Source organism: Pelophylax lessonae (genome assembly GCF_965119305.1).
Source record: "Pelophylax lessonae genome assembly, chromosome: 12".
Lineage (NCBI taxonomy): Eukaryota > Metazoa > Chordata > Amphibia > Anura > Ranidae > Pelophylax > Pelophylax lessonae.
In genome coordinates this window covers 114,851,339-114,863,560 of record NC_138779.1, presented here as the reverse complement: position 1 = coordinate 114,863,560, position 12,222 = coordinate 114,851,339, and the positions used below count along the sequence as shown (strand labels likewise).

Below are 12,222 nucleotides of genomic sequence, written 5' to 3'. Positions count from 1 at the left end.
TAATCCACCAATTCTGCTAATGGCGTTTACTATGTCCATGTTATACAAAAAAAAAAAAAAAACCTAGCTATAGAAAAAGGGGACTTAAAAGGTACCCCATACTTGTATAAAAAAGTCAACGTTTTATTCTACAAATGTTAAAAAAAACATATATGATGTTTCAGGAAGACAACAATATTACACATAAACATTGCAAGTACGTAAGTAAGAGAAACTTAGTATATCACTCATCATCCCCATTGGACAATGGACTGCTTGCTGTGACTTTGATGCGTTTCATGGGTCCATGACGCTTCATCAGGAAGATAGCAATAGTCAAGCTCTGTACTTTGCATATAAGACAATCATACATACAACATACATAAAGTGATACACACAACCACCAATTGTAAACTTTCTGGAACAAATAGGTCAGCTCCTCCAGGGTTAGTCCACATACAAGGGTATGAGGGACTCTCTTAATGAGACTCCAATTGAGTTATGTGTGAGGATACTTAAGTGCCGTCCTGTTACTTTTAGAGTCTCTCTATACCCCAGTGAGGAGGTGGTGGAAGGGAGGCTGAGTTTCCTCCATAATGGTCTTTTTCTAAAGCTAGATGTTTTTTTTGTATGCATAAAGTTTCTAAGGATGCGGTACTGGACAGCATATGTCCAATAAATAGAAGGTCTCCTATTGGATCTCTTCGTCCCATTAGCTTATTTTATGTTCATGTTATGTTAATGTTTAACAAGAGTATGGAAATATAATAAATCGAATTCACTGTATATGTGTAGCTGGGTTCGGACTACCATGTTTATGTGTACAGACTTATCTTTTGTCGGTTGGAACTGTTCCTGTTCCCTTTTAACCTTCTTAGCGGTATTCCCGAGCGTGGCTCGGGGTTAAATTTCAGAGCCAAAAGCGGTAACCCCGAGCCACACTCGGGGTACCGCCAGAAGCATCGCTGGATCCTGTAAGCAGGGTTACTTACCTTGTCACCGGGATCCAGCGATGTGTCCCGGCGGTGTCTAGCGGTGGTTCTTCCTCCCGATCGTCTCCGTGCCCCGGCTTCCATCTCCTGCGACGTGACATTCGCAGGGGGTGGAACCGGCGGCAAATTCAAATAGTAAAACACACCAAACACACTGATACTATTCAAAATAAAAAAAATCACATTAGTTCGCCCCCCCAGTGCCCATATATATATATATATATATATATATATATATATATATATATATATACGCATATATATATACATATATATTTATATGTATATATATATTGTGGGAGATTTGCTCGGTGGCGGATATGGATGACCCCTTTGCGTTTACACAGGGAGATAGCCGAGAAGTGGTTGCAAACAACAGTTTGGTTTATTCATGCAATTTTCTTTACACAAGTGCAAGCCTCAAAAACATCAAAATAAAAATAAAACACAAAATAAATCCTTGCCACTGTGGGCGGCTACCTTCTCACACACAGGAACCTACCTAAAGAGTCTGTCTCCAACCTACTGTTGGGCAAACTTTGCTGATCCTACAGCAGACACTCAATAGTCCATGTTTTTTCTTCACACAACAAATGTCCATTGAACATGTCCCTTTTCCTCTTCACATTGAACATGTCCCTTTGCTTTTCTCTTCACATAGAACACATTCCTTTGTTTGTCTCTTCACATAGCAACCTTTCCTTTGCTTGTCTCTTCACATAGCAAACAGTTCATTTATTTCTTCCACATAGAAACAATCCCAGACCTCACCTTGAGTAGTCTTCACACTTTTTACCCTCCTCAGCGCACATCACTTCAGGAGGTCTTCTCCCATGCTCACACAGCGTCGGGAGGCACACATCTGACTGTCCTCCTCTTCCCACATGGCGTCAGGAGGCAGCAATCCTTTTCCCATACCCACACGGTGTCGGGAGGCCCACATCTGACTGTCCTCCTCTCCCCAGCTCACACAGCGTCAGGAGGTAGCAATCCTTAGACTTCCTTTGGACAATTTATAGAGGCCTTAACTTCCTCATTCCGAACAGCTGAAGGCCTTTCAACTTCCTTAAGCCCTCCTGGCTACCTTTTCAGCTGACACCCTATAGTAATTGGCGAACTGTCTAAACCAAGCAGAGATGTATCTCCTGTCTGTGACAACATCCACAGATTTACCTGACTTCCTGTCACATACCCCCCCCCCCTCTTGTTTCAACCCTAGGGTTGGGACACAGTTTTCCAGGCACGCATGTGTCAGGCACTGCTCTTGACTCTCACTGATAAGCCTCTTAGTATCTTCAAGCTTCAGGGTGAAACTGTTTCTGTCATCTTCATTGACAGATTTCTCATAAATGCCACACAGTTTGTCTCTTATCTCATATACACATTCCTCAACTGCATTTTTAGCATCATTTCGCTCCTTCTCAAGTTTGTCCTGTATAACCGTCTGTCCTATCCACCATGGAGGACCGTGATCCATAGGCAACTCAATTGTGCTAGTTTTAAAGTCTTCAACATTCTTGAGCCGCCTCTCTCTGCAATCAATAAATGATTTCCACAAAACTTTGAGAACCTCTGCTTCACTTGGCTTTGTTCCAAGAAATGTCTGTACTTTATCAACTTTCCTTCCACCATCATATGGGTCAAAGGCAGTAGCTTCATTAATTAGCCGTAGACAGTTGAACCCAGCGATCTGGGTGGTATCCATTACAGACCTCCTCTCTGCATCAGTGAAGAAGCATGGAACTGCAACACAGTCTATTACAGGTTTCTTCCCTGCACTTTCTGCTATTGCATTACTTTTCCCTTGTAGCTCCTTTTCTTTATCTGAACTCCACGTGGAATGTATCTCAAGATCACGCTCAAACTTCTGCCACCTGTCTTTCACCAGTTCCATTTTGGAAATATTCCCTGAAAGGCACTTATTCATTTGCTTCACATTTTCACCAACAGCCTTAGTTTTCTCCACTAGGTGGTGTTTAATCCAGAGGGGTGATTCAAACAACATTTCATCAAATGTGTGATGCTTACTCAGGACAGACCCCAAAACACTGATCCTTTTATAAACTGCATCAGGCACACTATCCCCTCTTTGGGACAGATCCTCTGTTGCCTGTAATTCCTCTTCAAGTTCTTCCAACTGAATCTTCATCTCTTCTACTTGCTGTTCTAAGGCTCGCTTAGACTTTTCTAGCTCCTGAACGCTTTTCCCAACATCATCCTTGGAGCTGACCAAATCTTCCATTTCGGTACGCAGCTGTTTGTTAACTCTTTCTAGTTCAACCTTACACTCTAGAGCTTCCTCCAAGGAGCGAGCCAAGAACAGGGCTTTGCTCTCTTTATCACGCGCCTCCGTTTTTGCACGGTCGCGTTCTTCTGCATATTTTGCAGACACAGTCTTCTCCTCACCAAGCATCTGATCAAACTTCTTTTTCACATCTTCAACACTCTCTAATGAACCAACACTTTCTTCCATGCGTTTTTTCATATCTCCTATCTGAGCTTGCAATGTTGCGACTTGCTCTGATAGGTTTTTCTTTGCTTCCTCCTCCTCTTTTAATTGTTCCAGGACACCATTTTTCTCATCTTCCATTTGTTTGAGCTTTGTGCTAAAACTCAGCCTTTGACACCTCTCTTCCTGTAAAGGCCCGTACACACGTACCGATCGTCGGCATACAAACGTCGGTGGACGAAGGATCTGCCGATTGTACGCGTGTTAGTATGGTGCCTCCGACAGATGTCTGCGCACAATCCGCGGACAAAAGTCTTTCTTGCAAACATGAAAATATTTGTATGCCGACACCAGAACGGACGATTGTTCGCCTGTCAGTACACAATTCTGCCGACACACAGCTACAAATCCCAACACGCATGATCAAACCAAATGAGTTCCCGGAAGAATTTTCTCTAGTAAACTCAACATTTTATTCAGAAAGAACTTTCGGCTCGCGGAAGTCCAAGAAATAGGTGAAATGCGGAGCACATGCTCATCTTGATAAATGTGAGAAGAAGGAAGATGCTGCTCATAATGCCATACTTTTCTAATAAAAAGGCATGTGTTCTGTTATGATGAAGATAATGTTTGTCTATTCTATCTGTTCTATCAATTTTTATAATTAAATAATTTGAACTCTTCACCATTATTTTTGTATTTTCACACCAAAGATCTAACTATTGATATGACCCTTTATTCTTTTATGAATTAATGTCTAAAACATATTTTTCAGGTTATGCACAATATTAAACATGTTAACAAATTCAGATAGGCCATTTTTTATTTTCAATTTTCTTTATTTTTTGGATCTCAGCAAAAAAAAAACAAAGCAAACATCAATACTTTCCGTATAATAAACTAAACATAAAAAAGGTCCATTTGGACAAAATTAAACTAGAAACTGGCAAACAGGGGTAAAATAAATAATAGGGGGTTACAAAAATTAAAGTTGCTGGTAACTGAAATCAGGTTGCCATGAGGGCAGGTTTGGATCCTGCTGGCCATATTGCCACTGGCCATGTGGCATTTGGCGAGGTGGTGGGTGTTGTGGAGGTGGAGGTGGAGGTGGAGGGCACGGGTGCTCCTGGCATGCGTGGCTGTGCTCAGTAAGTATGCCGTTTTCTGCGTTTTGCAGCACATCCAGAATAATTTTTCTGGCATACTGACACTGCCTGAGGTCCACCTTATCTAAAATTTTTGCCGTCATGTTGCCGAAGGACTCATTGGCCTCCGGTTTCCGACGTAGGGCTATGGTGGCCTCCTGGATAAACTCGTCTGTGATATCATCCACGTGCTTCCTCTTTTGCCTCCGTTTGGCAGGAGGAGGTGGTGGTGGAAAGAGTTCCACAGGCTCCTCAGGCTCCGCAGGCTCCCCAGGCTCCTGGCTGCAACCTGGCTCCTCCTCAGTGACACTTCCCTGTTGATGAAATGAACAATTGATTAGAATGTTATAGTGTATATAAAAAGTCATGTTTGTTATATTATTGTGAACAAATAGCAGACTTTACATACAGTGGCATATCTAGGGTCTCCAGTGCCCTTGTTGAGGAGCTGTATTTGGCAACAACCCCCCCCCCCCCCAAGATCAATGTAAAACTGTAACCCACCCCCCCAAAAAAAAATTAAAGGGCATTAAAAGTTTCTAATTTGCCCCTTGTTTGCCCAGTGTAGAGCTCTCTAGTGGGCAATCATTGTCTCAGGTGTGAAAAAGAAAGAGAGGGTTGAGAGCTAGAGAGAGAGAGAGAAAGAGGGGGTGTGAGAGAGAGAGGAGGGGGTTGCAGAGAGAGAGGGGCCTGAACTTGCAGAGGACTTGATGTAGGGCATTGAGGGTGAAGCAGTGCAGGGAAACATGAATAAGGAAGCCACCTGCCTTGCTGACCCAGAGTGAGAGACCAGAGACATGGAAGCAAGGATGGATGGATCATTTGCAGGAGCTGTTAGTTTTGTATTAAAAAAGGTTGAGCCAGAGGAATGCTGAGGCTACAGCAGTGTTTGTTAGGACCAGAGGTGTGCTGGGGATGCAGCAGTGTTTGTAAGACCAGAGGTGTGCTGGGGATGCAGTGAGAGGCAGTCTCAGTCTCCTGGTCTTTTGGCTCAGCTGCTCTCAATGTTTTACACCTGCATGAAGCTGCTCTCAATGTTTTACACCTGCATGAATCCGCCTGCAAACTGGGGGTTCTGGGGTGTGCAGGCTGAGTGGATTGTTAAAATAAACAATAAAACAATGCCAATGTTTTTGTGACCCACCCCCCTTGGCCTGCGCCCCTGGCGGTTGCCTGTCATGCCAACCCCTTGCTATGCCCGTTTACCTAAAGGGTCAATTATGGTTTAGCTTATAATTTTGTTACATGATTACATTTTAGCAGACAATATATTGTGAAATGCCATACCTGAGTAAAACTCTCCTCCAGGAAATCCTCATCCTGGCTTGGATCTACCGACACTGAGCCCTCTGCCGAAGTAGAAGGCAGTGTTGAAATTGACGGCCTGGATTCCATGGTGTCTGCCAGGAACCGCATGTTATCAAAGTACCACAGCCGTGGTACATATACATTCCGTGCCCCTGCTCCAGACTGGGTGGACTCCTCTATTTTTTTTAACTCCCGCCTGTAGGCAGTGCGAATACTGTTTATTTTTTTGCGGATATAAGTAAAATTTGCCCCAGGACAGACGGGCTTGTAGAAGGCCACCAAATGTTCCATGGCCTGTTTTCTGAGTTTTCGATTTTTATAATCTGCGGACTTGACTTGCCACAAACACGGCAGTTGCCTGAACTCATCAATAAAACTTATTAAAAAGTTGTGGGTGGTGAAATTGTCCACCATATTGCAGGACAGTATATGCCTGCAAGACACAAAACAACACAAAACATATTAAAATAGCATGTATTTTGGCACATAATAAAGATATTCCTAATAAAAGCTGTATAGGGCCCAAAACACACACTTTCTATTAAAAGAGTCGTACCTTTGTTTGTGGGGAAAAGTCGTGATTCGCCGCTCGATCGTGCTCCAACTCTCGATATGTCCGCTAGCGAATCGTCGGCCGAACGATCTGGCGTCCTTTAAATACAGCGCAGGCGTCAACTCCTCCTCCAGTGGCGGGCTTGTGCAGGGGTGTGTACGTGCCGAAGATCAGGCCTACATGCGACACTCACACCTGAGGCAGTGGAATAATCATTGTTTAATTAGGAACCATGTCTCAACAATCTGGGAGCTCAATTAGTGGGGGCCGAAGTGATTGGGCCACCCGAAAATCAAGGGCTACACCCATGTCAAAGCCAGAAATGGTGGAGATGGTCTCCATTTTAGAAAAAATGGATTACGATGGAAAGTTGGCAAATTACGATCGGCCCAATGCCAGGAAAGATGGCATCATGGACAAGGTGGTGGCCTGTTTGGTCAAAAAATTCGGTGTCGAGCGATCGAAAGATCAGATTCGGAAACGGTGGTCTGACCTCAAACACCGTGAGCAGGATCAGCTTTCCCAAATCCATCGGATTTTGAAAAAAAGTAAGTTTTATTTTTTCTTTATTTTTTTAATCATGCAATATGTTTTTTATAATTTTGTGTATGTTGTATTAACATGTCTAGATTATAATGTCTATGTAAAAAGTTAGATTACTCATTTTAGTTGTCATGTCGTGATTTGATCGATCTATTGTTGATGTTTTAGTATATGACATTAAAAGTCAGGAAGCCATAGTTAAAAATATATGTATTGTGTTGCAACGAACGTTCTTTCCTGCACGAATCTTCTCAGCAAACATTCCTATTAATCACAGATTATTATTCAAACCTTTAAATAGGAGAAAAACGTAAACTCCGTGCCAAACTATGGGAAAGGAGGAGGAGAGGTCTGGCAGCTCCATCGGCAGTTGCCGAACAAGATGAGGACATGGGCACAGAAGGTGGCACAGATTCCACTAAAGGTAATTGGTTCCTATGCACTGTCAAACATTAATGTACCATATTTTTCGTAGATAACCATGTACATGTCTTCATATTTGTTACTAAAAGAGCTATCAAGCAGGGCACCATGTCCTAACAAATGTACCTCTTGTGACTTTTATGATATGGCCAATGTTTTGTATTATGTAGATGAAGACATTATTCCGGAAATAATCCTGGTGGAGCCAACAAGTGATGAGACACCAGAGCAACAAGAAGGTTGGTAGTCACAGATTTTTGTGTAGTGGTATCATAGAAATATGTGTATTTGCAATGATTGTTTAACCTTATATTCTTGTATTCCCTTACAAATTTACATTGCAGATGTTGCATCATGCCAGGATGTGGCATCCCCAGCCAGGTCAGAAGCCCGATCTCCTGGCAACTTGCCAAGCAGCATGGAAGCCAGTTCCGAAACTGTGGAGGAACCAGGACCAAGTGTCCAAGAGCCAATTGTGTGCCCACGTAGGTTTTTTCAGAATGATTTTTATCAGTGTTATTTTTAGCCTCCAATTTACAACACTAGTTCCCTATGGGAGCCTCTTTATTTGAATGGAAGTCGCACCGTAAGTCGGATCAGGATGCTCTGACTTGCGGGGCCACTTGCGTTGTGAAGATTTTTGAGGGGGAACTACACCCAAAAATTGAACAACCCACCGTGGGTGTCCCCCCAAGTTCACAACCAGGCCTTTTGTGTGTGGTATTGAGTTTGAGGGTATGCCCACAACAAAAAGACAGCGTGGGTTACCCCCAAAACCCCTACCAGACCCTTATACAAGCATGCAGCTTGTCAGGCCAGGAAAGAGAACGAGCAAGCGGACCAAACACCCCCTGGACCACAGCAGGACACATGCCCTCAACATGGGGGGGTTTTGTTGCTTTGGGCCAGGGGGCCTCTGCACCGCACACCCAAAAGCACCTTACTCCCATGTAGAGGAGGACAAGAGCCTCATCCCCACAACCCTGTCTGGTGGTTTTGGGGGGTCATGCGGCCAGGGGGTTCCTAGGACTTTGGAAGCAACCTTTAACAAAGGGTGGCCCCCAGATCCCAGACCCCAATCACTATGTGAATGGGTATGGGGTACATAGTACCCCTACACATTAACCACATAAATGGAAGTGTATGTGAATAACGACAGGAGACGTTTATGAAATGTTCTTAAATATCTTCATCCGGTCTTCTCCACTCTGCTCTTTGGATCTTCTCCTCTCCACTCTTCTGCTGTCCAATCTTCTGCTCTTATGTTGTCTGCTCTTTTGCCCTAGGCTCTTCTTCTTCCTCCTGTCCTCCTCCAATGCTGTTGCCGTGCATTCTGCCCGTCTCTGGTCTCTGCATCTTAATATATATACATTACAACCATGCCCTCACAATGACGTCATCATGCGTTCACACCCCTAATGAATATATAGTAAGCTCAGGAGACCGGCAGAATCATCAGCAACAGCATCGGAGGAGGACAGGAGGAAGAAGAAGAGCCTAGGGCAAAAGAGCATAAGAACAGGGTAGGTATTAACTCGAGAGGAATTTAAGATTACCTGGACACCAAATGTTTCTCTATTATTATGACCTCATGTAGGTGATTCACATTGACTCATTTTTTTTTAATTTTTACAGACCATGTTTTACATAGTTGCACATTAGCCAAATTGACCCGTGAGGCTCTCCAATGCTGCGCAGACCTGGAACAAATAAAGGAGACTGCAACGGCATTACAAATCAAAATGCGCAATTTTGTGGACATGATTGGCAAATTTTAAGCCACAATTTTCCTACGTTTTTAATGTTTGTATTGGGATGTTCCTGATGTTACAATTTTTTTATAATGTTTTAGGGCATTTTAATTACACTCAGATGTTAAAGAGTGTACCCAAGTTTGGGAAAAGCACTTTACAACACCCTAACCCTAACCCTAACCCTAACCCTAACCCTAACCCTGTGAATGTTTGATACTAAAACGTTTTTACATTCAACAATGTGTGTTCAATTCTTTATTAGACTTTCGTTGGGGGGTCGAGGTCTAAAGCTGTGTAAAGAAGCACTAAATGTATGATGGCTGTCCTATTCCCATATTTACATGTTAATGAAAGCATTTTGGTCACTGCCATATGCGAGTTGCTGGAGGTGTCAATGAAATGTTAAAGATACCCCCAGTTTTAACGCATATCACAGTGCGATCTGACATTTCACACAGGATCGGATCACACAAGTTTGAACGATTGTGCGATCCTATCCTGATGCGGCTGAATAAATGCATCATGTGCGACTTTTGTGCGAGTGCAGTGCGAATTGAGCCATACAAACTGTATAGCTGATTTTCGCATGAACATCTGATCGCATGTAATAAAGGAGCAGTGCGCTACGATATTACATGCCATCAGATGTGCAGTGTGAATTGAGACATACACTTTGTATGGCTACATTCGCACTGAACACGCATACAAGTCGCACATGACCCTTTATTTCTGATGTATCTGGATTGGATCGCACAGTGCTTAACACTTGTGGAATACAATCCTGTGGAAAAAGTAAGTGGCGGGTCACCCTTATGCAATGCTGGAAGGCTGCAAAGTCGCAGACTTCCCGCATCGCATAAGTGTGACTCAACACTCAAGGTACTAGCAGTCCTAGGATTCAATATGGCATTGATATTGCCAGTAGCAATCAGTGTAGGGAGATCAGTGTAATCTATAGTGTATTGCTTGTTCGTTGCTCTAGTTCACTTTCCATTACCTATATATATAACACTTTGAGATGAACAATGATCAAGTTTCACCTAACACTGACATATCCTAACATTGGTGGGCAGTGAGAAGGATGTCATAAATGAACACAACATAACAGGTGTAGGTACTTTGTTAATACCCTAATGTATTATATGAAATATATAGTATGGGCAACTTCTGGACAATGAACACCAATGTAAGGTGACATTAGATGAACCTTGGGTGTGACCTAGTTCTCAATGTGACAGGGTTTGTGTACATTTTGTGGGGTGCAGAAGGCCCTTTTATTTACACCACTGGCTAAAAAATAACACATGGCCATCATCACTTTGGATCAGCTGGTGAGAGACTACAGTCAAGAAACACACTGATGAATGTATTAACCCTTCCAAAGTCACACATATATAACACATGATTAACCCAAATAATTGTGTTTGGCATATGTGCCCAAATGATTATAATCCACAATACAGAATCATTGCAATTTTTGTTTAATGTGTTGAAAAATAATATATCTCTGACATTTATCTTGTGTGTCCAATCTTTAACAAGATTAATGGGTGTGTGACAGTGATTGCTGCCAGGACACAGCTCCTCTCCCCACGAAATAGTCCAGATATTCCTGGCGGATCTGACGGGCCCTGTGTGATGCCAATGCTGACCGTCCAACTTCCATTGACGTCATGGACTCCACTTGGTTAGAAGGTTGGGCCTCTCCACTTGTACCTGGCATAGCAGGGTCAGTATCCAGTTGCTGCAATACATAATTTTGTGCATTCCTGCGTAGGAAGTTGTGCAAAATGCAGCAACACAAGACCACATTATCCACTTTGTACAGTGCCAGGTTTATGGACGTCAGGAATATCCGGAACCGGTTGGCCATTATCCCGAAGGCATTCTCCACAACTCTGCGAGCTCTGGACAACCGGTAGTTGTAAATCCTTTGGTCTGGGGTGAGGTTCCTCTGAGGGTAGGGCTTCATGAGATGCTCCCCAAGCGCAAAAGCCTCATCTGCGATAAACACAAAGCTCATACCCTCAACAGTTTGCTCCCTGGATGGCAGGTTCAGAGTGCCGTTCTTTAGACGACGAGCGAACTCCGTCTGATCAATAACTCCCCCATCCGAATTGCGGCCATTTTTGCCAATATCCAAAAAAATAAACTCATAGTTTGCATTAACTATGGCTAGCATGACTATACTAAAAAAACCTTTATAATTATAATAAAATGTGCCGGAATTCGGAGGGGGGACAATGCGGACGTGCTTCCCATCAATAGCACCCCCACAATTGGGAAAATTCCACTTCTCCAGAAATTGATCAGAAATCTCCAGCCATTGCTCTGCGTTTGAAGGAAACTGTGGGGAAAAAAAAAAAAAAAAAAAAAAAAAAATAAAATTAGTGCTTGAGCACATCACATTATTAATTACACACACAGTTTCTGTTAAATACTTATGCAACTTGCTAAAAAAATATACAACAGGAAGGCAAAGGTTTGGATATGGGGATGTAACATCTACATACATTTCTTTTCAACCTCCTATTGTTCTTATATTGTAAAGGGCCATACACACTAGAAGATTCTCTGAAGACTTTTTCGTGCAGATTTAACTTTTCTATGTAGTGCAAGGGCCTACCAGATTGCATAGGATTTGAAAGTGTTTGTTGGACCTCATATTATTTGGTTTTGGTAAATCGGAAGGATAAATTGTTCTGACAATCTTCTAGTGTGTATGGCCCATTATACTCACCAGCTAGAGCTGAGATTTACAAACTACGGCCCTCCAGCTGTTGCAGAACTACACATCCCATGAGGCCTTGTAATTCTCTGACATTCACAGACATGACTAGGCATGATGGAAATTGAAGTTCGTGAACAACTGGTGGGCCATAGTTTGAAGACCTCTGAACTTGAGCTTTGGTATATGCTGACTTTGAGATTTAGCATGTGGGTGGGGGATGGGTAAGTAAAACTGGGCATTTATACATCAATTAGGGCTTGTGGTCAGTGAAGGTTTTAACATCATTACATAAACATACAGAATCATAGGTGGGAATGGATGGACTGATGTATTTTAGATAAATCA

General features: G+C 42.8%; 1 protein-coding gene across 1 annotated transcript in view; it reads right to left on the bottom strand.

The window, feature by feature from the left end:
- Window positions 1-223: 223 nt before the first annotated feature.
- Window positions 224-12,222, bottom strand: part of LOC309568905 (uncharacterized protein) — a gene marked incomplete at both ends in the record, with an annotated part of 20,858 nt that continues 8,859 nt past the window's right edge. The window contains 2 exons of the mRNA XM_082274681.1: window positions 224-327; window positions 10,863-11,493. Of these exons, the coding sequence (XP_082130807.1) occupies window positions 224-327; window positions 10,863-11,493 (735 nt within the window). The remainder of the gene's footprint in view (window positions 328-10,862; window positions 11,494-12,222) is intronic.